General features: G+C 38.6%; 2 protein-coding genes and 2 long non-coding RNA genes across 6 annotated transcripts in view; 1 reads left to right on the top strand and 3 right to left on the bottom strand.

The window, feature by feature from the left end:
* Positions 1-7,206: 7,206 nt before the first annotated feature.
* Positions 7,207-16,213, bottom strand: COMMD2 (COMM domain containing 2). The gene is made up of 5 exons (XM_081569466.1): positions 16,079-16,213; positions 15,905-15,982; positions 15,214-15,296; positions 12,095-12,268; positions 7,207-9,678 (listed from the first exon to the last, which is right to left on the bottom strand). The coding sequence occupies exons 1-5, from the start codon at positions 16,143-16,145 to the stop codon at positions 9,481-9,483; spliced, it is 600 nt and encodes a 199-aa protein (XP_081425592.1). The 5' UTR covers positions 16,146-16,213; the 3' UTR covers positions 7,207-9,480.
* Positions 15,975-20,810, top strand: LOC145538078 (uncharacterized). Its single transcript, XR_014076625.1, has 3 exons — positions 15,975-16,517; positions 16,685-16,841; positions 18,606-20,810. It is a non-coding gene; the product is annotated as an uncharacterized LOC145538078 (long non-coding RNA).
* Positions 19,487-24,215, bottom strand: LOC145538079 (uncharacterized). The gene is made up of 2 exons (XR_014076626.1): positions 22,061-24,215; positions 19,487-21,555 (listed from the first exon to the last, which is right to left on the bottom strand). It is a non-coding gene; the product is annotated as an uncharacterized LOC145538079 (long non-coding RNA).
* A 167-nt stretch (positions 24,216-24,382) lies between these two features.
* ANKUB1 (ankyrin repeat and ubiquitin domain containing 1) overlaps positions 24,383-26,432 on the bottom strand; it is a 76,697-nt gene continuing 74,647 nt past the window's right edge. For 2 of the 3 annotated variants that reach the window (XM_081569455.1, XM_081569453.1), the window contains exon 6: positions 24,383-24,571. In XM_081569455.1, coding sequence (XP_081425581.1) covers positions 24,442-24,571 — 130 coding nt within the window. In that variant the 3' untranslated portion in view covers positions 24,383-24,441. Of the gene's footprint in view, positions 24,572-25,831; positions 25,939-26,432 lie in introns of all 3 variants that reach the window. The other variant, XM_081569454.1, reaches the window with a different exon arrangement.

The following is a 26,432-nucleotide window of genomic DNA, read 5'->3' as shown; positions in this document are numbered from 1 at the left end:
TATTTTTTTTCAGAGTATTTAACACAATGTGAAATTACAGTACACATATATTTTCCTAATTATCCACCCTCCCATTAGAATGTAATCTCAATGAAGGCAGTGATTTTCTCTTGTCTCCACTGTATCCTCAGCACCTAAACATATCCTGGACTACACTAGGTACTTAATAAATACTTGTTGGATTGTATAGATGAACAGAAAAGAGGAAGGATCCAGGAAACACATGAAAGGCAGCTATCAATGATAAAGAGGGCATGGCTGAACAGCATAAATTCTAATGAAGAAGGACTTTTATTTTTTGGCCACACTGTGAGACTTGTGGGATCTTAATTCCCTGACCGGGGATTGAACCCAGGCCCTCAGGAGTGAGAGCATGGGGGCCTAACCACTGGCCAATCAGGGAATTCCCATAAGCAGAGCTTTGAAACAAGGCTGAAAGGAAAAAGTTTGAAAGGTACAGTTGGTAAATAGTACTGAAAAACCCCTGCCCTATCCCATTCCTGAAAATACTCAAGGCTCCAGAGAGCATCAATCCCCACTAGAAAAGGCAAAACGAAAGTGGGGTCTCAATGGGAGAAGCAGATCTAAGTTGGCAGTGACAGGGGTTCACCCTGCACAGGGGCCTACAAAAGCAACAGTCACAATCCACACCATAGCTCCAGCCTACAAAAGTGCAGCTTCTCATTTTCTGCTTTTGTGCCTTTGCTCATCTTTATCTCCTGCTCAGAATACCTGCCTTGTCATCTATCTGCTCAAATCTTGCCCTTCTCTCAGCAACTCAGAGTCATTTTTTTGACCACTCCAGGCTGAGGTGCTTTTTCCTTACCTGAAGTTCCACAGAGATATAGCATATACTATTCACTCATCACTCTTGTTTACATGTTCATTTGTTCAAAATTTTTTAAAACTGTGATGTACCCGGTACTGAACTTCCCTGGTGGCTCAGATGACAAAGAATCTGCCTGCAATTCAGGAGACCCAGATTCGATCCTGGGTCAGGAAAATCCCCTGGAAAAGGGAATCACAATCCACTCCAGTATTCTTGCCTGGAGAATTCCATGGACAGAGGAGCCTGGCAGACTACAGTCCATGGGGTTGCAGAGTTGGACACGACTGAGCGACTAATACACACACACACACACACCAGGTACCATTCAAAGTACTGCTTTATTTGACAATTACAGCTTTGTTCTTATCTTATTTCTACAAGCAAAGTGTAATATACTATTATAATAACTAAAATGATAACAATGAAACCACAAGATTATCGTAGTTTCTTAGGAAACAGTTTATAGACATGATACAGAAAATAGAGAAAGCAAGTAAAAGGAATACTACAGCATTAGAAAGAAAATGTTAAGATTTTATGTTTTGAAACTTGTCTCCCTGATCAGACTGATTGACTGCAATCAGATCCTATATTGCAGCCAATCTATATTCTAAAGTAATGCCTGAGTTTTAGATGTGTGACAATGTGCAGAGCTATTTTACAAAAATCCGTTTTATGAACTAGAGTATGCAATGTCATAAAATGAATCTAATTATACTATTATCCTCTGTAGTATTTAGGATAATTAAGATGCTAACTCAAGCAGAGAAGGAATTTATTGGACATGTGTTAGGTACCCTGCAGAATCAAGGGGCAACTCTGAGGCCAGGTCCTTAAGGGATTTGACAGGAGCATCTTTGTGAGGTCATGGAAGAGGTCATTGAGCATCTTGTAGGGCTGCTGCTAAAATGAATATGCGCCAACCCATCTGAGTCCTCAGGTTTCAAAGTCCCAGGAGAGAGATTTAAGGGCTCAGCACAAAGAGTGGAGGGCACGTGGTCTCTTGTCTGACAGTCCCACCAAACAGTATTTAATTGGAGAGAAATTGTTCTCCAAATGTAAACTGGGGTGCAATTACCAAGACAGCAAAAATGATCGAGGGGAAAGAAGTGCCTTCCTGATGCCCCTAGTGAGAATTACTCACTCCCTCATATATGTATGCAGAGTTCCTTATTTGTCATACCTTTACCTATGCCTAAGCACACTCTGACTGAATCGGTGTTGTCTACGTAGCTTTTCATTCCCTCCACTAGCTTACAAGCCCAGAAGGCAGTGGCTACAGCAGCTGTACTATCTGGAAAATTGTGTCCTGGAGGTCCCCAATCCTCTATTTCAAAATTAATATAGATATACTCTGAGGAGTGAATTTAGGCAAAAGTAAATGCATTTTTCTCTATTCCACTAGTATAGAAAATTTTTATAAATTTTTAATTTAAAAAATGTGAAAAACATACAAAATGAATATGGAAAGACATAAATCCTTAGTTGCTTTTCTATCTTCTCTAATTCTGTAAAATGCCCACATAATGTCCTTATTTTAGCAGGAAATGTTTTAAATTAAAATTAAAAAGGATATAATTCAAATCTAATTTTCTTTCGAGCTGACTCAGCTAAGAGTCCCTTCAACAGTTTGGCCAACTAGCTCCCTTCCTGGTATAACTTTTGAATTAGGCTAGAAATAAAATGTTCAATTCACTGGAGAATAACTCTACTAACAACTGGTGAGGAAGAAATTATTCTCATATTTTTCTAAGCTGTACCTGGGAACGTAATTCTAGAAAACCATCATTGTAGAAAATACATTACTGGATCTGTCAGAGGTTCTCTTACAATCACTGTAAAATAAAATAAAATGCAACAGACTAATTCCATAGGGAGACTAGGAGTGAAAATAAATACTGTAAAGAGCAAAGGCATATCCATACAATAAACATTATTCAGTCATAAAAAAAGTATAAAGTACTGATACTTGCTATATCATGAACATTGAAAACACTATGCTAAATGAAAGAGTGCTTCCCAGGTGGTGCTAGCGGTAAAGAACCTGCCTGCCAATGCAGGAGACAGCCGCAAGTAAGAGACACGGGTTTCATCCCTGGGTGGGGAAGATCTCCTGGAGGGAGGAATGGCAATCCATTCCAGTATTTTGCCTGGAGAATCCCATGGACAGAGGAGCCTGGTGGGCTACAGTCCATAGGGTTGCAGCCAGACACAAAAAGCCATATATTGTATAATTCTACTTATATGAAACGTCCAGCAGAGGCAAGTCTGCAGAAAGTAGATTAGTGGTTGTCAGGGACTGGAGGGAGGAGGAAATGGGGAGTGACTTCTCATGGATATGTGTTTCTTTCTGGAGTGATGAAAATGTTCTGTAATCAGATAGTGGTGACCATGGTTGCACAACTTTGTGAATATTCCAAACCCCAGTGAACTGCACTTTGAAAGAGTGAATTTTATGTTATTTGAATTATTTCTCAAAAAAAATTTTTTTAAAGGAAGGAAGGACTTCTCTGGTCATCCAGGGGTTAAGACTCCATGCTCTTAATGCAGGGGGCACAGGTTCAATTCCTGGTTGGGGAACATGCCACACCACATGGCCAAAAAAATAAAATTTAAATTTAAAAAAAAAAGGGGAGAGAAGGAGGCTTAGGAGGTTTGGCATGAAAAGAAATTGTTCTAAGTGCCTAAGAAAGGCATGGAATTTGGTATTTATGTCTAGGCAAAGAGTGAAATAAAAAAATGCACGGGAAAGAATACCCAATAATTACACCCTTAAGGTCCTAAACATGAAAACAAAAATTTTTTTTAATTATATTGCTCATATTGTGAGACAAATCATTTTCTCCTTTTGGAAAGTACATGGTGACTCGCTCATTTTTTTAAGTACTGAAAAAAGTTGTCTATGGCCTTTCTCAGTTCTTTTAGTTTATGCATTGTGGAACAGTCTTGCTGCAAATCAAGGAATTTTATTATGCTGCAGGACTTACACTCACTTGAGCTTTGTAAGGGCTTTTTATTTATTTGGAATAAAAGCATATGGTTTGCACACCGTGCCAGAAAATCAAATCCTAACCATCTATACTTGCTCCAGTGAAACTCAACGACTTCCCTAGATTTTCTTTTCCTCATTCTCTGAATTTTAATCTGTGTGTTTTTAGTCTTTGAGTTAACTGAGAAGCCTTTTCGTTCTGTGCACTAAGCACATTCCTTCAAAGCCACAGGCATCCACTTCTCATTGGATTTATGACAATCACAACATTGGCATGCAGGTATCAAAAAAACTCCATTTGCTTTTCCCATCACACCTCTGGTTACCTCAGGGAACCCCTGTTCGGTAGAAAAGGAGTAAAGATAATTTCTGCCATCCAAACCATGTCCAAGTACTCCAGGGTATTCTACAGGCATGTACCCCTTCTTCTGCACATTTCTACAGCTCTAGCTATTGAATCATACTAGGAGTTTTGCTTTCCACAAGAAGGTGGTGTTTCAAAGAAAAATGCTTCCAACAGACAGCAGCCGGAAGGAACTTCCCTTCTGCAGAATAGCCCCCTGCCCCCTAGGATACTCCTTTCTGTAGCCTGATGAGTTTATGAATTAAATGATTTTCAAGGATGGAATGGCCTGAGAGCATTCTAAATTTTATGATTTTACCCTTTGTTCGACACACAACATAGATCATTCTAAGTATTTAATACAACGGAGTCAGTGCCTTTGTAAAAAGAGCTAGAAAAGGTTTTAAAATTTGCTTTGTTTTTCTATCAGCACAATGCCATATGTAAATGGGTGGATCAGAGTTCAAAGTAAAAGAGTAAAGACTAAGGAAAATAGAGAATAAACGAGGTAAAGGATCTCACGAAGTTTGTGAGAAAGGGCAAAAATCCTTTTCTCTGTGTTGCCTCTCTTTGTAGCTGGTCCTTGGGCAGACTGTTCTGCGAGACTAGAGATGATAACAGCAGGAGAGGAAAATGAAAATCGTGGTCTTTGCAACTAAAAACCATCAATTTAGGTTCAAGTACAATAAAAGTGCATGGCCTCTTACAGTTACATAATTAGCAGTATTTCTAATGAAACAATTGACACTACACTTATTAAAAATTCTTATAAAAAGTTGATAGGGTTCAAATTGATTAATGCAGATATCTATATTCCTAATGCTCCTTTTTATTTTAGGCCCATTAAGAAAATAAAATTACTTTTCCCATGTTTCCCTATTATAGTAAGTAGACTCTTACGGACTCATGGCTACCAAACACAATTAAGTCATTTGAGTTCCTGGGCAGAGAGGACTGGAACTATATAAAGAGCCATTAATATTCAAGTGACAAAGTCATTTAATATATGTATTTTATTGCCATAAAGCATATCATTGTTTTCTCCTCTTGAAATAGTATACACTATTTTGCAAAGCTGAGAAACAGTGGGTTTCTTCTGCTTTTATAATTAAAACATCGTTCTCAAAGTTTGTAAAGCTCACTGAAGTAACCACACTAATGTTGAAGCTGGGCTTGCTTGTTTTGCTTTTAAGCAAAGTATGTAGGTTTGAGCATAACTGTCATGGTGGTTTTAAAAACGAGTATGTTTAAACTAGAGGCAATATAGTACTACATCCTTTTTACCAAAGTATTTTCTACTTGTAGCAAAAGAAAGGAAAAGAGATGACAGTTACCAATCACTATGGAAACCATGGAAGGGTAAACTAAAGAGATTTAAACATATATTAAAATTAAAAAAAAGTACAGAGAAGAGTATGTAAAGTATAGTACGAAGACTTTAATACAGCAGTGGACAGATCTTCCTAATCATGAAGGCTGTGAGAACTACAAAGAAGTAGTATGTTTTCCTGTGGAGATTAGAAACTCCATTTAGATATAATATTACCTAGAAAAAAAGAGAGCTGGCTTAGCTAATGCCTTGAGATTCCCATGCTTCTTTCACTAGCATGGAGGGAAAAAAAACAGGAAAAAAAAAAAGGACTCTGGACCAAGCCTATATGTAAAACCCTCAGCCTGTCTACCTGAGTCCTTCGGGGACTAGGCAGTTTGGAATAGCTGAGTTTTCTGGAGAGTTATGTGTGTATCACTCTGAGAATTAACATTTTCTTGTTTTGTTTAAATTTTATTTATTTTTGGCTGTGCTGGGTCTCTGTTGCTGAGTGGGCTTTTTAGTTTTGAAGAGTGGGGGCTACTCTCTAGTTGTGGCGTGTGGGCTTCTCATTGCAGTGGTTTCTCTTGCTGTGGAGCAAGGGCTCTAGAGGACTTGAGCTTCAGTATTTGGGGTCCATGGGCTCAGTAGTTTTGGCTCTTGGGCTCTAGAGCACAGGCTCCATAACTGTGCACAGGCTTAAGTTGCTCTGAAGAATGTGGGCTCTTCCTGGATCAGGGATTGAATCCGTGTCTCCTGAATTGGCAGGTGGATTCTTTACGACTGAGCCACCAGGGAGACCCCTAAGAATTAAAATTTTCAATAAAAGTATTACTAAAAATGTATTTAAGTTCCCTGATCTTTTTCCTTCTTCCTTTAGACTTCAAAAAAAAATTTTTAATACAAGTTAAACTCAGTATAGAAATTAAGAAGGCAAAGAAAGTCATAATCCTACCACCCAGAAACTACCAGGTAACATTTTCTCTCAGTTCCTTAAATAGAGTGTTTTAGACAGAATTCAACGTTATAAAATAATGAGATCCTCAGTCCACATAAGTATATTTTAAAGCCCTATACTATACTAAACATTTTATATGCATGGTCTCATCTGGTCTCTACAAGCCAATGAGACAGGTGTTATTATTTCTATTTTAGAGATGAAGAAAACAAAGCTTTGACAATTTATCAAGGATCCATAAGAAGCCACAAAAACTAAATTTAAATCCTTTTGTCCATTCCCAAAGACTGATTTCTTATAGGATCATACTCTAAAGGGCAACATACTGTTATACATTTTAAGAGTTCCCACACAAGCATCCTTTACACACTTTTTTAAAAATTAACTTATTTTAATTGGAGGCTAACTACTTTACAATATTGCTTTACACACTTAATGATTTTTCAAACTTTCCTTAGTATCAGGTTCTCATTTTCCAGTTTCCACAAAAGTGTATTTTCTTCTTACAGTATCCACACCACTTTCTAGTTTGCTGTTTTAAATTTACTCAAGCTTGGAAATATCAATAACAAAATAAACTCACGGAATTTTGTGAAACACAAAGGAGACTTCCAATCGGTGAAGTATATGTAGACTTTGTAATTACATATATTGACTATTCCCTACTCACAGAGCTGTTCTGAGAAATGAGATGTTACCATTCTGGCTTTGAGACTTAAGAGCTATTACACTTAAGTCTAAACATGCATCAGCAAATCCTAAAAAATACACACACTCGTAATCCAAAATCTTTTAATAAACATTTAGATAGTTACAGATGGAAAGGCATATCCCAGAGTCAAGAAACCTGGTCATATAGGAGAGTAGAATAGTGACTGCATCTGCAGAAAATATATTCATATACAAACTACAAAAAATAAAAGTGCCATAAAACAAACAAGGCAGAGGAGTGGGTAAGGGTGTGGAATGTTCAAACAAGAAAAGGAAGAGGCTCATTAGATGCTCTGTGGAAAAAAAAAAAAAGTGTGTTCCAGATTCAAAAGGAAGACTGCTCCCAACTCATTCTGGCCCAAAAAAGCAAAGAAGAACATCAGAAAGAATAACAAAGCACAGAGACTGGAGACAGGGGGTTTTGTTCAGTCACCAAGTCTTGTCTGACTCTTCATGACCCCATGGACTGCAGCATGTCAGGCCTCCCTGTCCCCCACCATCTCCTGGAGTTTGCCCAAGTTCATGTCCATTGCATCAGTGATGCCATCCAACTATCTCATCCTCTGTCGTCCTCTTCTTCTCCTGAGAAGGGAACGGCAAACCACCCCAGTATATTTGCCATAAGAACCCCATAAACTGTAATAAAAAGACAAGGGGAGTTTGATACAAATAAAAAAAAACAGACTAACACATGCTTTGTTGTTTTGCTTGGGATAAGAATAGTGGATATAGAGGAAGAAAAAAAGTTGCCCTAAGGAGACACAAGGATATTATTTCAATTTTGGCTGGAGTCAGCCCTGCTTATTTCCACCCAATGTGGACAAATAAGAAGCCTCACAGAGCTATCTTTAATGTATAAGCTTGGCAGGCATGTTGCTTTTAACCCAATGACATATGCTACAATTTCAGGTAATATGTAAAGTTTTCTCTTATTTGTGAGGTTGTTAACATGAAAGCTTCATTAATCAAGTTATCACTATAATTAAAAATTATCAGAGTATAGTTTGCTTATAGTTATTTTGCAAGTGCATAACATGTTTTTTCCACACATCTATGGAAAAAAGATGCCTGCAAGGGGATGATGGGTGGCAATTTCAACTGCACTTTTCTTCCACTGGCCTCTTTTCCTGCTAGGCTCTCTCTTAAGAGAAAGAAGAAACACGATGCCACTTTGACTTGGAAATCTCTAACTCTTAGGGCGCAAAGTAACAACAGAGCCTAGAGTACTGCTTAGAGTCTGACGTTTCTAAAGTCCTTCCTGGGTTGCTCCATGGGATGAGATTTTCAGGATAAGGTTTTGGATAGATAATTAAGACTGAACTCCATTTTCTACCCTTCCATGCAACTTTCTCCTCAAGACTGTTACTCCTTAAGTCTGCCTGTGTCCCTGTACTGTGTACTGTGTCCCTGAGACTGACCTGACATGTTGGCATCTTAATTTTTCAGGCTAACAGCTTATAGTCACCCACTTAAAAACAACACAAAACAAAAATCAAGTTTTTGTTTAAGGGAGAAGGGAAATTTGCCTGGAATGTAGTAAACATGGCCTCCCTTTGCCCTCTTTACACTTTATTCGAACAGAATTTTAAAAAGTGATTGTAATTTATATCTAGATAATTAAGAACTTATTACAGCATGCCTGCATCCATTGTTTATAAATGTTGAATGGCAGTGTGTCTCTTAGATGCTTTGGTAATAGGGAAAAAATTGATCCTTGATAAACTACAATATATTCACACAAATTTGAGTACTATTTAAGCTTATTAGCATGGCAACTTAAACTGAAGCAACAAGGTAAGTACTTAGTATATTCACAGCCAAATAAAATACATGAACTGCCTAAAAAATGTTGCATTTAAAAAATTCATATTCACTTCCCAGTATTCTGTGGCTATTAACATCATGGTGTGCTTTAAAGTCAAAAACATTAAATTGTCTAGAAATACTATGAATAGTCATAGAATTACACTGTGAACTTTATTTTTAAGTTTAGATCAATACGGAAGAAAATAATAAGCTAGTCAGAAAAAGCATCAAAAAAATATAGTCATTTACATACACAGAGGATTTGAACAGTATAGATTCACTTTCAGTTGATTCAATCCTATTTATACATTTACAATACAAACTACATCTTAACTCAAGAAGCTGACCATACTTAGCACCGAGAAAGAAACTTCACTTAGCCTCTGATCATGACCTCAGTATCTTGACACAGGAAAAGAAATTTTATGAAATCTCTATGTATTGATCACTATCAACTTAAAAAACTGATTTTGAAAAATAACTACTGCGTATCATCAATTCACAAGTGATTCAGAAGGAAGAGAACAAATTGGGACTACTTGATATTGCGCACAACTCTTCTACAGTGGTTTGTTTTCATCTCCTCCAAGGCTTGTTCCAACTGCTGAACCAAGTGGAGCAGGGTGGCTGGGTCTGTCTGCAGAACTTGGGTGCTGTGATCTCCATTCCGATTAAGGTGGAGCTTTATAGTCACTGATGGTTTAATCTGTTGCCTGAGGCTTCTGCTTGCAAGCTTAGTTTTGAATGGAATAAGAGCATAATGACTATTTAACAATCACGCTGAACATATGAATAATGACATTACAGCATCCACAAAAATTGAATTTCAGATGAATCACAGACTTCAAAATGAACAATAAACTTTAAAATCTTTGGGGAAAAAAACAAAAAAACTACAATGTATAGGTAGTCATACAGTATGGAAGGGTTTCTTAAACATGATATAAAAACAAAGAGTATAAAGAAAAAACTGATAAACTGAAATACATTAAAATTATTAAAATTTCTTGGAAAGATTTCTAAAAATAGTGGAAAAAAAACAAGCCACAAACTGAGAAAAGATACTTCGTAACACATATAACCAAAAAAAAGTACCAAGAATCTATGAAGTGCTCTGATTTAATAAAAACCCCACAAAACCAAGAAAATTGTACAGAAGACCTATGAAAGCACTTTGCAGAAGTAATAAAAATAGATAAACACAGGAAATATGTTCAACTTTATTAGAAATCAGGAAAAAGGCCAATAAAATCATGCTGTTTATCAGACTGGCAAGAATTAGAAACCTGCCCGTAAGGAGCACTGCAAAGTGATGGTAATGAAAACTCATCCACTGCTGGTGAGAGTGATGAGAGAATTACTTTGGAAAACAGATAAATTACCAGCAATTCCACTCCTAGGTACATACCTTAAACTCTTACACATACACACATATTCATAATAGTATTTGTTTCCAAGAGCCAAAAGCTAGACATATCTCAAATATTCTTTACCAACAGAATGGATAAATTGAGAATATTCATACAATGAAATGCTTACTAAATGACAGGGAAAAGAAGTAAACTACAGCAACCTGAACTGTCATCAATAAATCTAAAAAGAAAATGTTTAATCAAAAAAGCAAGTTGCATATGCCTTCAAGGAGCCTATAATCTGCTTATACCTTCTCCTGTGTTAATATGTATTCAACCACTCAACACACTGGGATACAATTGCTAAGTTTGTCTAGCTGAATTTCTGTAACCTATTTGGACCACTCAAATCAGGAAGAATCTACTATTACAGCAGTTTACAAACGTTATTACACATTAGAATTACCTGGGTGATGAGGGAGCTTTAAAAAATCCTGATGCCCAGGTAAAACTCTGTACCAATAAATCAGAACCTCTGGGGCAGAACATAGATATAAGAATTTAAAGCTCCCTAGATCATTTCAACGTGCAATCAAGTTTGGGAACTAGGGAGCTATCCCACATATTCATTTATTCACTCTCAGATTCATGTTGGCCTTTACAACTTACGCTGTCTCCTCTCTTAATAATATGACCCTGGTTTTCTCCATTCATTTCTCTTTCTGAAATTTACCCTTCTTTTATTGATGCTTTTCTGGATCATGCCAGTGTACACTGAACTATCTGAGATACAGCTTTTCTGAAATACTCAGAAGTACCTTTATTTATACAATTATATTCTTTTTTCTTCTCCAGAACCTTATTGCACAACTATCTTTAATTACTAGTTATTTTGAGATATCTAATATCACTAAACAAATAATAGCTTTTCCAGCTGAGAAAGCGTCTTACAATTCTTATGGTTCCCAAAGCATTCAGCACAGCCCTAATCAGTGATTGGATGGCATTCAATAAATATTTCTTAACTAGCTTATCTGTCACTGCTTGAGAAAGGGCTGCAAGCAATAGTCTGAAAACTCCTTTTTGGTTGTGTACGTGGCTTTAAAAACAACCCAATCTCATAAAAACACGGCAGACATAGAAGAATATTTATTGAATCATTTCATGAATAGAAAGTTAAAGAGCAGAAAAAAGTAATCTGTGCATTAAGAGTCAGGATGCTAGTTACCTTTGAAAACAAGGATGGGGAAGTAACTTGTAGAAGGCAAGAAGGATGCTTCTGAGGTGCTGATCATGGGTGCTGGTTTCATGGGTGTTTTTACCACATGATAATTAATTGGGCTATATGCTAACCTGTGTACTTCTACAAATGTGCTTTATTTAGACAGAAAAAGGTTTTCTAAAAGCTAAGCACCACTTTAAAAATATAGATAACCATCTGCTTTTCCAAAATAACCTATTCTTACAAACTTCACAAATTAAACCAATGTGAACATATTAAAAATATAAGAAAACGGGGAATTCCCTGACGGTCCAGTGGTTAGAACCCAGCACTCTCATTGCCAAGAGCCTGGGTTCAATCCTTGGTTGGGGAACTAAAAAATCCCACAAGCCTTGTGGTGTGGATTAAAAAAAAAAAGAAAATGAACTATTTGTGAAATGGTCTAAAAATAGACATTAAAAAACTGAAGTTTCAAACCAGAATTTGGTTAGGGTGGTAAAGAATACAATAAGTGTGAAGACATAAGCCTAAAATAAATCTTATATTCTATGTCAGATTTTAAAAAAAAGGCATACCTGTACATCGAGTCGCCATTCAAGGCTGTGGTAACTGGGAAGGTCTGGTGCCAATTCACTCAGGATAGTTCTGATCTCCTTTCTATTGTCCAGATAAAGCTGAAGCAACAATTTGTTTAATTCTTCAGGAAATCCCAGAACAAAAACAGAGTCTTGGAAATCCAGTTCAGAAATCTAAAAATGAATCAAGTTTATCAAACTTCATTTGTGTCTAATAAATGCTGAAATACTGGATATGCACAAAAATATACGAATTTTATTTTGACTAGTAAAAGAAACAACACTCCTTAGTAAAAGGCAACCCCTGTCCACTATTCCAAATTCTGAGTTTCTGATACATAAAACTAAAAATAAGCAACAAAAGCAAAAATAAACTAATGAGACTACTTCAGATAAAAGGCTTCTGCACAGCAAAGGAAAGCATCAACAAAATGAAAAGGCAACCTACTGAATGAAAGAAAAATCTGCAAATCACGTCTCTGATACACAATAGCAAAATAAATAAATAAGTAAATAAACCCATAAACAATCTGGTTAAAAAATGGGCAGAAGACCTGAATTCACATTTTCCAAAGAACACATAAAGAAGGCCAACAGGCACATGAAAAGATGCTCAACATCACTAATCGTCAGGGAAATGTAAATCAAAATGATGAGATATCACTTCACATCCACTGGAATGGATAGTATCAAAATGACAAGAAACAAGTGTTGGTAAGGCTGTGAAGAAAAGAGAACTCTTGTACACTGTTGGTATGAACATAAATTGGTGCAGTCACTATGGAAAACAGTGTGGAGCTTCTTCAAAAAATTAAAAATAGAACTACCATATGATCTAGCAATTCTACTTCTGGATATTTATACAAAAATCCAAAAACACAAATTCGAACAGAAATATGCACTCCCGTGTTCACTGAAACATCTATTTACAGTGGCTAAAACATGAAAACAAACTAAGTATCTATTGAAGGATGAATGCATACAGAAGTTGTGACATATATACACAGTGGAATATTACCCAGCCACAAAAAAGAATGGAATCTTGCCACTTGCAACAACATGGATGGAACTTGAGGGCGTTATGCTAAGTGAATTAAGTCAGACAGAAAAAGAAATACTGTATGATCTCTCTTACATGTCAAATCTAAGACAGACAAAAAACAAAAAAAGCCCCACCAAACTCACGGATACAGAGAACAGATTGGTGGTTGCCAGAGGCAGGAAGTAGGTGGAAGAAAACGGTTTGGGTAAATCTTAGTGGGATATTCAGATGCTGACTGGACACAGGAAAGTCATGTATTTGGCCAGCAAAGGGAGTAGGAGAGAAGGACGTGGAGTCACAGTTTTTGGCTATCCAATGGAACAACATTATTAGGGACCAAGCAACCCTAACATTGGCACTGCCTCTCAATAGGATAAAAGGAAACTGCCAAGAGCAGGCTTGCTTTTACTCCCTTATTGGCTGACCAACATGAGAAGGGATAAACAGGCAGAGAAAAAGTAGAGGAAGCACAATTATTTTCTTTGTTTCTCTTCCCTTCATTGTATTCACCTCAGCCACTTTAATACTCTACTTTCCTTGCTCTTTTCCAGTTCCTGCATGCCACCCTTTCTGGGAGAGGATGTCACTGTCATTAGAGTTGTTTCTGTTCGTAATAGCATAGGCTTAGGCTATCTTGTCCCTTTAGCAAGTATTTCCTGAGATCCTACTATGGGATAGGTCCCATGCTAGGAAGACAGAACTGAATAAATCAAATGGGCTCATGCCGGTGCGGAGGGCTTATAGTCTTTGTGGCCAGGTGGGCTAGGTTTGTTGACCAATCACATCAGGTAGTCTGTCAGAAGATTCAACTCAACTAAATCGAAGAGCAGGAGGCTAGTGATCTATTGTGAGGAGAGGAGCCAAGAAAGCTCTAAAGAGGGCCAGAAAAGATCACCTTGGGAAGCAAAAATGAGTTCCCCATATCAACTAATGGAACACAGATTTATGTGACAGAGCATTAGCTGTGGAACACCTCTAAGTGTAACATTTTAGGAAGTCTGACAAAAGGGATCTATAAAATATATTTTTATGCAGTTAACCACTCAAATAATCTAATTATTTCACCCTAATTATTAGGGTGAAACACCATAACTCAATAAGCCACACCCTGTCTTTCATCACTTCCAGCATGAGGATCTGCTATCAAAATGTTAAGCCTTTAGGGTAGTTTCCCAAATTCACCTGATCTTAAGAATTATTTAAAGCACCTTGGAAAAATATTCTCAAGCCCCTCTTCTGGAAAACCTGATTCAACAGGTTTGAGACAGGAACCAGGAATTTGGTTTAAAAGGGTCACACAAGATTCTCACTAAAAGGTAAGTCTGAGAAATAGTAGAATGGACAATATGTAAATTAAGCTGTGTGTGTGTGTGTGTGTGTGTGTGTGTGTGTGTGTGTGAAGTCACTTCTATCCTGTTGGATTCTTTGCGACCCCATGGACTGTAGCCCACCAGGCTCCTCTGTCTATGGGATTCTCCAGACAAGAAAACTGGAGTGGATTGCCATGCCCTCCTCCAGGGGATCTTCCTGACCCAGGGATTGAACCTGAGTTTCTTATGTCTCCTGCATTGGCAGGTGGGTTCTTTACCATTAGCACCATCTGGGAAGCCCCATGTAGCCAGCTGTAATTTTTCAAATATTTTTTCTATTAAGAGCATGGAGAAACAACAACTGGTACAAGATTCCCAGCCAGTATTAAAAAGGGGAAAATATGGACAAAAAGAGAAAAAAATACTTTATTAAAATACAAAAAGAACTGCTAAAATGCCCAGTTTTCTCAATTCTTCAACAAGCTAGATACTGCTAATACACAAAAAGTTAAATCATTTCATTCTCCCTCTTCTTAGGATACACATAACATGCGGAATTAAGAGGCAATTGTAATTTATACTAACAAGAGGTATTCATGCCAGCAGATCACATTATAGTCAGATTATGTACGCATGGCTTCACTCAATCAATTATAAACCAGTAACAACATTACTGAAATAAGCAGATCCTACCAGGACTGATATATAGAGTATACTGAACCTCCTTAAGGTCCTGGTAATGCAAAATTGCTCACAAAAGCCCTTACCATGAGCTTTGAACTTTCAGTCAGGAGGTATATTAATCCTTCCACACCATGTTGGACAGTGTCACTACTCACGCTGAGTTTTCCTGAAAAAGAGTAAATATTATCCATTACTCCATGTTTTCAAACACTGCAATAAAAAATAATTTTGGTAATAACCTCCTGCTCATTCGCCATTCCCAGGCAAATGCCTTCAGTATTTCCCACCATGTAACCTTCTTTACAAAATACAGATGCGTGGAGACAATACCAGGTGTACTATCTCTCTCCTGAGTGCGCAGCTACTTCAAGCCTAGCAGAAGAGACAATACCTGAAACCTCCCCTCGTCCATCGGTGAAAAAATACTTCAGTAAAAGCAGATGTCTGAACAACGAACAACAGCCAAACACTTGCGTATTTATGGTTCACCGAACTATTCCACACACTTGGATGCAGGTAAGCATCATAGTGTATCTGGCAGATGGTGTTATGTCCATTACACGCCAAAAAACACTAGCTTTAAAAAACTCAGCATTTAGAGCACGGGCAGGGTCTGCGCCCTGACTTAAAAGCCCTTCTGCTTTTATTCTGTCACAACGGGGAAAAAAAAAAAAACACCCTTAGAGTCGCAAGAACCCCGTCCTCTCCAAGGCGAAAGAGAATGGCCCACACTTCCCCGAGCAGATTGCACTGCTGTGCCTCCCCGTTTCTTACTGGCAGCGCCTTCGTAGATCTTAGGGTTCGAGCCACGCCTCAGGAACTCCACCGCAATTCGCCCAAACTCTGCGACCACTGCAACGGAAGCCAGGAGACCCTGAGCGCCGGGCGCTTCCCCCGATCCCCTCCCCAGACCGCAGGGAACCACCCTCAGCCGCCGCGCGCCCTGACCTGCGCTGTCCACTTTCGGCAGGAAGGCCAGATGCTCCTTGTGCTCCTCCGACAGGTCCAGCAGCATCTTCCCTGGATAGCCAATTTCACTGGCCAGCGCCGACCCCACCCTCACCACTTCCGGGGCCTGAGTCCAAGCGTAAAGAGGCTCCGGCGCTTCAGCGCCCGGAGGTTTGGGTTCCGGCTGAAGGCTGTCCTACACTCAAACGCCTTCCTAGGCGCAGACTGGGAGCCGGAGATCCTGCAGCTTGCAAATCGCATGTCGCCTGCCGGGCTCAGAATACCTTGCTCTGAGGAAGATGAAAAGAAGTTTAAAATTCGACTCGCCCCCTTGCGGAGCTTACATTAATAATGTTAGTAGCTAACATTTATGAAGCACTATGTCAGGAACTGTTTTTAGGGTTATTAACTTGTTTAGAGTTCACAAGAACCTTATGAGGTAGGTACCCTTATTGTCCCCGATAGAGATAAGGACACTGAGACAGGTCAAGCAACTGAAAATAACACTTTTTAGAGCTAAGTAGTTTGCACAGAGCTTCTGTATATATTATCTTACTTGATTTATCTCACTTAATGCTCTCAATAACCATGCCATCGTTTGTACAGACGGGCTGTTTTTACGGCGCGGGTCATCATTTGTACGTGAAGAATCCAAAGCTCCAGATACTGTGTTATCAGCCAGTGACAGAGATGGAAGAAGGTCAGAGCCCTTGACCACCTGCTCCGAAATCCATCATTCTGCACAGCATCCTGTAAGATGGAGGTTTGTAACAAGTTCCGTGAGTGATTGTAAATTAGGATAAAGATGAGGAGGAGGAAGGCAATGATCCATGCTTGTCTTTATTTTTTTTTATGTGTTAAGGGCAGTGGGAGAATATGGTTCCTTTACCAGCTCATTCTTCTCCCCTGCTGTGGTTCAAATATAAGAGACTATTAAACAGCTTATTAATAAGAATATGACTCCTCAATTCTCACTCTCTTAGTGGAGGAAAGGGTGGGGGAAAAGAGAAATTTCACATCTATGGTTGTTATATCTAGGGATATAGATAAAAAGCTAACTATATGCTCCAAGATATCTATATGCCATCTCCTGAGCAGAACTGAACATTGGAAATGTTTTTCATCTCTACTCTCTGCATCTCCCTCATCCCTTACATGTGACTGAGACTGAAATTTTTCCTATTGTTGTTGTTCAGTCACTGAGTCATGTCCGACTTTTTGCTTCCCCATCCAACTGCAGCATGCCAGGCTTCTCTGTTTCCTGTGTGGGAGCACAGAAAGGCAGATCCTTAAACTTGTTAGGTCTTGAAGCAGCATTTGCAGAGAGAGTACAATTTTTACTTAGACTATGTTGCAGATCAGCAGAAATGGCATTTTCTGAAGATTTTATTCATACATTATTGAAAGAATGTCCATTATAGAGGGAATAAGGAATGCTGAAATGAATTTCCAAATAGGTATACTATTATGCCAATATAATATAGCGTTTCTTCTCTGTGATCTCAGGGACTTCAGCGGGAGTGGTGATGGGAGTTGGGGGTGAAGATGGGAAATAAGGATGAGCAGAATGGAGTGGTCAAGGAAGGTGGTCAAAAAGGCAAGTTATAGCTGGGGAAACCAGCCTGGGAGTTAGAACTTGCTAGGATAATGTATAGAGTGTCTTTCTGGTACCAAGAGTCTTATGGTTGTTTAGAAGTAATTACCTGACTGAAAAATCAAAACTCTAGATTCTAGACCTGAATCTGACACTTAACTACCTGTAGGACCTCCACCAAGTTGTTTTTATATGTTATAAATTTAGCCTCTTCATTTGTAAGATGTGTACTTTAATGATGACTGTCCTTAGTGTGCCATGCAGGGCTGCTATGATGCTCAGATGAATTAATAAATTCATATTAAGAAATTGATCTTGATGATCAAATTAAATAAACTAGCATTAAGCAAGTGATTTGTAAGTGGAAGTATTTATATTTTATGAGCAGATGTGTGCACATGTCACTGAGAATGCCTTGTACATGATTATCATAAAATTCATTTATTTAATTTAACAAATATTTACAGAGCAGTTATTCAAAGCTCAAGCATATGCTATTCCTTGGCAATTTAGAGATGAATAAAACACTGTCCTTGCCTAAGAGAAGATAGTAAAGGATACAGTCAAGTAATTTCAATACACTGTGAAAGTGATAATACCTGAGGAAAGAACAGAATGACCTAGAGCAAAGAAAAGGTGACTCTTAACTTTGATCTCAGTAAGATTCAGGTTTAGAATAAATGTCCCATGGTAGCCTGTCTGTGCTAATATACTGCTTGACAACTGTTTAATATTGTAAGAAAGTAAGACCTTAATATCACTTCATACTATCTTACTTCTAGAGCTAAAGTGAATAAAGAATTAAGACTCAACAATTTTTCAGTTGATTCTGGCAGGGAATCAATTGTGCTGTCACATTCTCTTCTTATCATCCTCCTCCTCATCTACCGTCCTTGCCCCTCATATTTCTTCATATTTCTTTCTTCTTCATAGACATTCCTGCCCCAGGGACTTTGTACCAGGCATCTCCTTGGTTATGTTTCAATGATAGGTAAATAGTTTTCATTCCAATCCCAAAGACAGGCAATGCCAAAGAATATTCAAACTACCCCACAATTGCATTCATTTCACACGCTAGCAAACTAATGCTCAAAATTCTCCAAGCGAGGCTCCAGCGGTACGTGAACTGAGAACTTCTAGATGTTCAAGCTGGACTTAGAAAAGGCAGAGGAACCACACATCAAATTGCCAACATACGTTGGATCATAGGAAAAGCAAGAGAATTCCAGAAAAACATCTGCTGCTGCTGCTGCTAACTCGCTTCAGTCATGTCCGACTCTGTGCAACCCCATAGACGGCAGCCCACCAGGCTCTGCCATCCCTGGGATTCTACTTCTGCTTTATTGCCTACGCTAAAGCCTTTGACTATGTGGATCACAACGAACTGTGCAACATTCTTAAAGAGATGAGAATACCAGACCACCTTACCTGCCTCCTAAGAAATCTGTATGCAGGTCAAGAAGTAACAGTTAGAACTGGACATGGAAAAATGGACCAGTTCCAAATTGGGAAAGGAGTACATCAAGGATGTATATTGTCCCCCTGCTTATTTAACTTATATGCAGAGTACATCATGCGAAATGCCGAGCTGGATGAAGCACAAGCTGGCATCAAGATTGCCAAAAGAAATATCAATAACCTCAGACATGCAGATGACACCACCCTTATGGCAGAAAGAGAGAGGAATTGAAGAGCCTCTTCATGAAAGTGAAAGAGGAGTGTGAAAAAGCTGGCTTAAAACTCAACATTCAAAAAATGAAGATCATGGCATCCGATCCCATCACCTCATGGCAAATAGATGGGGAAACAATGGAGACAGTGACAGACTTTATTTTGGGGGGCTCCAAAATCACTGCAGATGGTGACTGCAGCCATGAAATTAAAAGATGCTTGCTCTTTGGAAGAAAAGCTATGACCAACCTAGACAGTATATAAAAAGCAGAGATGTTACTTTGCCAACAAAGGTCCATTTGTGAACGCTATGGTTTTTCCTGTAGTCGTGTATGAATGTGAGAGTTGGACCATAAAGAAGGCTGAGCGTCGAAGAATTGATGCTTTTGAACTGTGGTATTGGAGAAGACTCTTGAGAGATCCTTGGACTGCAAGGAGGTCAAACCAGTCAATCCTAAAGGAAATCAGTCCTGAATATCCATTGGAAGGACTGATGCTGAAGCTGAAACTCCAATACTTTGGCCACTGTTGGGAGCTGTTTCTGGATCTACTGCCAGATGACAAAGTCATAGCACCACTCAAGAAGAAACTGCAAAGCGGTTTCTCTCCAGGGCCAGAACCTTCACTCCTTTCTGTTTCTATGCTTTTGTTGTGGCTAACTCTGTTTCATTCTTTGATGGCTGGAGTTGTAGGGACTTCCAGGACGAGGTCACGATAGTCCAGGGAAAAGAAAAATGATCCCTTGCCCAAGAGAAACATTCCAAAAATGATTAAACCTACTGGGGCCCCTGGCTGGTGAGTCCCTAACACTCAGCCAGAGAATAAGGCCATGTTCATTTGGAAAACAAGCCCTAAGCCTGTTGTGACCTGGCCTCATGAGGAGATTATTATTGATGACTGGAAAACTTGGATCATGTATTAGGGAAAGTTACAGAAGCTAAGCCAATTGCCTTTTCTCATAAAGATTGGGGTGCTAGAGATGTTTGTGCCCCTTAGAATCTAAGCATAAACAGAAAGAAATATATGAATTGTATTGTAAATGGTTTCTAGGTAAACTGCAAAAGACTTGTCCCTGCCAGAAATAGCCTTGTGTTATGTGGGTAGATGGTAAACAAACCACCACTGACAATGGCTGTACTATGAGGAACTCTTGACCTTAGATGCTGCTATAGTACTTATTCGCTGAAGCAAGACACTGTATTCGCTGTAGTAGCAGGCTGTACAGAATAAGTAGATGGAATAATATGATTCATAGGCTTTGTTTTAGTAGAATAAAAATAGGTTTCGGGGTAAACATGTAACCATAATGTGACAAAGGGCTAGGAAAAAACTTTTAACACATCTTAGAATCAGGGGATGTTGATCTGAATGGAAAAATATTGTAAGAGTCATTACATAGAAGAACATGTGCTATATAAGTAGAGACTAAAAGCAATAAAGATTATGGTCTTTGGGCCATCAAAAAAACAATGTTTCTTTCTTTCCTCTCACTGATGCCGTTCATCCCTTGAGTACTCCTGGACCAGCTGGAGCAGGATTCCGGCAGGCCACCTAATGGGAAGAACTGACTCATTGGAAAAGACCCTGATGCTGGGAAAGACTTAAGGCAGGAGGAGAAGGGGATGACAGAGGATGAGATAGTCGGATGGTATCACTGACTCTCTGGACATGAGTTTGAACAAGTTCCAGGAGTCGGTGATGGACAGGAAAGCCTGGCATGTTGCAGTCCATGGGGTGACAAAGAGTTGAACATGAATAATCGACTGAACTGAACTGATTATCTCTTGCACGGAATTGCAGTTCAGTTCAACACATGGTCAAGGGGAAGGTAACATGGTGGCATCCATCACGTGAACTGCTCTCTCATGAGTCTGAAGCTGGCATCAAGTAGTTTATGAATTCACTCCTAAAATTTTTCTCATTATTTTAGTTAACTTTTTTAAACTGGATGATAGAATTCATTCAGAAAAGGGTATAGAGTTGGAAAAAGAAAAACCACTTCTTGTCGAATTTTCTCAAATTGAACACATCTATTAACCCAGATCAAGAAATAGAATGTTACCAGTACCCCAGAACCTGTGCTGTGCTCTCTTCCAGTTACAATCCCCTCTTACTGTCTCTGCAATGACTAACACTTCTGTACATGCTGCCTACAACATCTCTTCAGTATCATCTTTCCTTTTTTTTGTATCAAGTTTCTATGTGTCCAACCCTATAATATCAAAATAGAAACCTATTTTTAGCTGGCTTTAGATTTTAGGTGTCTCTGACTATTGTAAAAGGATCTATCTTATAAACCTTTCTAGCAAATAGAATCAAAAATTTTAAATATTTTAAAAAACATTTAATAAGTGATTTGTAAGACTTCTACACTAAAAACTAAAAATCATTGATGAGTGAAATCAAGGAAGACTTAAATAAATGGGGACATATACCATGGATGGTGAGATATATGGTGGGTTGTAAGATTCACTATTATTAAGAAGTTAGTTTCGAACAATCAAAATCCCAATAGGCTTTTTTAAAAAATAGAGGATGGCAAGTTTATTTTATTTTTATTATTTTTTACAAGTTTATTTAAAAATCTTTTTGGAAATGCAAGTGGCTAAGAATAGCCAAAACAAACTAGGACAAAGAATACATCAATTGTAAATTGATTTTTGACAAAGGTGGCAAGGTACTTGGGCTTCCCTGGTGCCTCAGTGGTAGAGAGTCACCTTCCAATGCAGGAGACACAATATCTATCGGTCCCTGGGTCAGGAAGATCTCCCGGAGAAGGAAATGGTGACCCACTCCAGTATTCTTGCCTCAGAAATCCTATCAACAGAGGAGCATGGAGATCTACAGTCTGTGGGGTCACAAAGAGATGGACACCACTTAGCGACTAAACACACATAGACCTAAAGAACTCTGAAACTTCTAGAAGAAAACATTTGAGAATATCTTCATGGCATTGGGGTGGGAAAAGATTTCTTAGAGAGGAAGCAGAAAGCATGTACTATAAAAGAAAAAAATGATAAACTGTACTCCATTGGAGTTAAAAATTTTCATTTATCAAAAGACACCATTAATAAAATGAAAGAGAGAGCCCACAGATTAGGAAAAAATGCTTACAGTACATACATCTGACAAGGAACTTGTATCATGAGTATATAAAAGTCTCCAATAAACCAATAATTAAAAGATAAACAACAGAATTTTTTAAATAGACAGAAACTTAATTGACACTTCACAAAATAAAAGGTACAAATAACCAAGAATCACATGAAAAAGCATTCAGTAGTCATTCATAAGTCTTACAGTAGTAAGTCAAGCAGTAAGTCATTCAGTAGTCTTACATTCATTTAGTCATCAAGGAAATGCAGATTAAAACCACAATGAGAAGTCATTTCAAACCCACTAGAATAGCTAAAAATCAAAAGTACTAATGACACCAAATTTTGGTGAGTCTGTAAAGTGACCAGGACACTTGTTACTAGAGGTGTAAAACTATAATACTGCGAAAACTATAATACTGCTTTGGAGAACTGTTAGGTAGGTTCTTATAATGTTACTATATATTTACTGTATTATCATACAATTCCATACCTAGATGTTTGCCCCCAAAGAAATGAAAGGATATGTCCAGAAAAAGACCTTTACCATAATTTCGAAAGCAGCTTTATTCACAATATCGCAAAACTGGAGACAGTCCAAATGTCATACATCTGAATACACTGTGATGTGACCACACAGTGGAATACTACTCAATAGTAAAAAAAAGATCCAATGAAGACTTATATGGAGGAAGTGCAAATATTGGAGTTATTAGACCTGGACTGAAAAATAACTATGAATAACATGTCCAAAATATTAGAAGACTAGAGTATTTAATCAGAGCAGTAGAAACTGTAAAAAAAAAAAATTAACAAGTTAGAAAACAAATATACAATATAAAGAGTAAACAAAAGGAGCAGTTCATTGTAGAAAACTAATAAAATTAGTAAAATGTTATTGACAAAACCATTACAAGACTGACTATTCATGGCAAAAATAAAAATAGAGCAAAAGATACCAGCAGTGATATCAGCAATGAATAAAGGAATATTACTACATAAAGAAAAAGAAAAGAATGTACTACTAATACATGCAACAATGTTAATGAGCCTCAATAGATTAAGTTGAGAAAAATAACCCAGACACAAAGTGAACAGCTATATGATTCCTTTAATTGGAAAGTGTTATACGCGGAGGTATATCAGGAAATCAGAATAGCAGTTGTCTATATGGATTAAGATAAATTTAGGAGCTTGAAGGAACTTTCTAGGGTAATGGAAGTGTTTACGTCTTGACTGGGGTATTAGTTACACAGATGTATATATTTGGTCAAGCTGTTGAATCTTACATTTAAGATCTTTGTAATTCACTGTAGGTAAACTCTACATCAGTTTAAAAAAATTAATAGCAAGCAGTGTTTTAGCAGAAATTCAAAAGATATCTGAGACCAGTATTAGGCGTAGATGGTATTTATAACTCTACCAGGGACTTTTCCCATATCAGTTCAGTTCAGTCGCTCAGTCATGTCCGACTCTTGGCCACCCCATGGACTGCAGCACGCCAGGCTTCCCTGTCCATCACCAACTCCTGGAACTTGCTCAAACTCATGTGCATCAAGTTGGTGATGCCATCCAGTTATCTCATCCCTATATAGAATATTTTCCCTATATAGAACTTTTTGAATTAATATTTTTACTGTGTACTGCAATCATATGTTTAAAGAACAAAAAGCATTTTAAAAAGTCCCAAGAAAGCAAAAAAAAAAAAAAAGAGAGAGAGAGGGAGAAAGAGTAAACATTCTTGCTCATGTACTTGTTTCTCACCTTCCCACAGGCAACTGCTTATGAATTCTACCTCAGACTCTTTGTGTAAAAACAAATGCCCTAAATTTTCACTTAGGGTGATGGAGTTTGAGAAAACATGTTATTGAACTTTAAATATTCATGTAGCATCAGAACTGTTATTAGAAACCCCAAAATTAAAAGTTATTAGAAACTTTAGCATTAGGATTAGAAGTTCTATTTGACCAGGTCTTCATACAAACTGGGGTTGTCGTGACTTTTCAAAGCACAATTTCTGGAGGATTTTCACATGCTCTCAAGCCTCCTTGGATAGTCAGATTAGAAATGCTCTTTTTCGCTAGGACTCTTGCTATTCCTAACTGCTGAAGCCATCGTTTCTCTTTAAAGGCACTGCAAGAAAACAGGGCATAATTTATAAGGAGGTCCATTCTTGTCCCCATTTATAGCTAAAATGATGGAAATCTTGGGCTTATTTTGTTGTTCCTGTGGCTGGTTTGTCTTCCCTTATGAGGAGGTAAACAGGAAAAAGGAATCTTTCTAAAACCATTTCCTTGTGAAGCAGTGGGAATGAAATCATCCCAAGGCAGTACCAAAAGGTGAACACTCACGGCTCGAAACAGAAAGCCACTCAATGTCATAGAATTTGTGGGTTGAAGCTTTTTTTGGCCGTGCTGTGCAACTTGCAGGAACTTTAGTTTCTGAACTAGGGATTGAACCCACTTCCTTGGCAGCGAAAACCTGGGGTGCTAACCACTGGACCAACAGGGGATTCCCTCCTTGGTACTTTTTATCAAAATGAAACAAAACAACATAGAGAGTTCTTCTTTTATCAGGAGCATAAGAGCCCATCAGGAACATCTTTGGGGATTACCATCTATTCTCAGTGCACTCTGAACCTTCTGGACCAATCCTCCACATTTGAATCTTCACTAAGCTGGATTTCCAGGTTACATCAAGTTCACTGGAATCAGACAATAAGCTGTAAGGAAGACAGTTTTCTAGGCACACCTTGGCAATATTCTTTGATGTGTATAAAGTTGACACTGTCTTCTGAGGAATGAGACTCAGTCTGACCTTAGTCACTGTCATCTCCACACCAGCCACCTGCACTCACCACCTGAGACCCACATTAGCACTGGATGTGAGTTAACTAAATACTCTGAGTCAACCCTCACAAGTATATTTTTGTGAAGCTAAAGATGGCATTCCTAGGGACTTCCCTGGTGGTCTCATGGCTAACTCTCTGTGCCCCAATGCAGGGGGCCCAGGTTCAATCCCTGGTCAGGGAACTAGATCCCACAGGCCACAACTAAAAGACTGAAGATTCTGCATGCTGCAGCTAAGACTGAGCATAGCCAATAAATAAATAAATAGATAAATAATGTTAAAAAACAAAAACAAACGTGGAGTTCCTGAATGACACGTAGTCCAGCAAATGCTCTCATATGGTGCCAGATGAAATGTCTGGGGTCCTGGTTTGGGAGATCACATTTCTCACACAACTGGGAACATCTAATGGACCCTCCCTGATGCAGTTCTCCTGGGTCACCACCATGAAGCATTAATTAGGCTCTTTCCCATCTCCTGGCTATGATACTAGCTTGATGATGGTGGACCCCACCATCAAGAAGGCACGTGTCCATTTCTCACATTTCGGCCCAAGAGCTGTAACTGGTCCTTCAGTGCTAAGTGCTCAGACCACCTGGCTGCCTGGCTTGACTGTCAGCTTCAGATGGACATGGGTGCTTTCATGACTCCTGTGAGGAGAGACATGAGTCAAACCAGAGAGAGCTTTTCGGGGGCATAAAGTGTGCAGGTCCCCCTCTGCCCTCCACAACACACCAACAGGGGAATGTGGGATATGTCCTGTGGGATACATGCTGGGGAAAAGGGAGAAGACAGATGGGAAGGCAGTCAAGAGTACAAATGCAAGGGAGAGAAAAATATTCAAAGGGAAATGAGAAACAATAAGTTTGGAAATAAGATTTCTATTCTCAACCTCATTGTGCTCAGTTCAGTTCAGTTGCTCAGTCGAGTCTGACTCTTTGTGACCCCGTGAACTGCAGCACGCCAGGCTTCCCGTCCATCACCAACTCCCAGAGCTTGCTCAAACTCATATCCATCAAGTCGGTGATGCCATCCAACCATCTCATCCTCTGTTGTCCTCTTATCCTCCTTCCTTCAATCTTTCCCAGCATCAGGGTCTTTTCCAGGGAGTCAGCTCTTCGCATCAGGTGGCCATAGTATTAGA

This window comes from Giraffa tippelskirchi, chromosome 2 (assembly GCF_054371585.1).
Source record: "Giraffa tippelskirchi isolate mGirTip1 chromosome 2, T2T-mGirTip1v1.2.pri, whole genome shotgun sequence".
In the NCBI taxonomy this organism is placed as follows: domain Eukaryota; kingdom Metazoa; phylum Chordata; class Mammalia; order Artiodactyla; family Giraffidae; genus Giraffa; species Giraffa tippelskirchi.
Note: the sequence above shows the minus strand (reverse complement) of the source record. Positions and strands in the feature narration are given on the sequence as shown.

Excerpts from the sequence above, each read along its gene's own strand:
- COMMD2 (XM_081569466.1), bottom strand. The coding sequence starts at position 16,145 with ATGCTGCTGGACCTGTCGGAGGAGCACAAGGAGCATCTGGCCTTCCTG. Across the intron at positions 12,269-15,213 it reads CTGAAAGTTCAAAGCTCATG|ATTTCTGAACTGGATTTCCA; the intron begins GTAAGGGCTTTT and ends ATTCATTTTTAG. Across the intron at positions 9,679-12,094 it reads AATGGCGACTCGATGTACAG|CTTGCAAGCAGAAGCCTCAG; the intron begins GTATGCCTTTTT and ends TTCAAAACTAAG.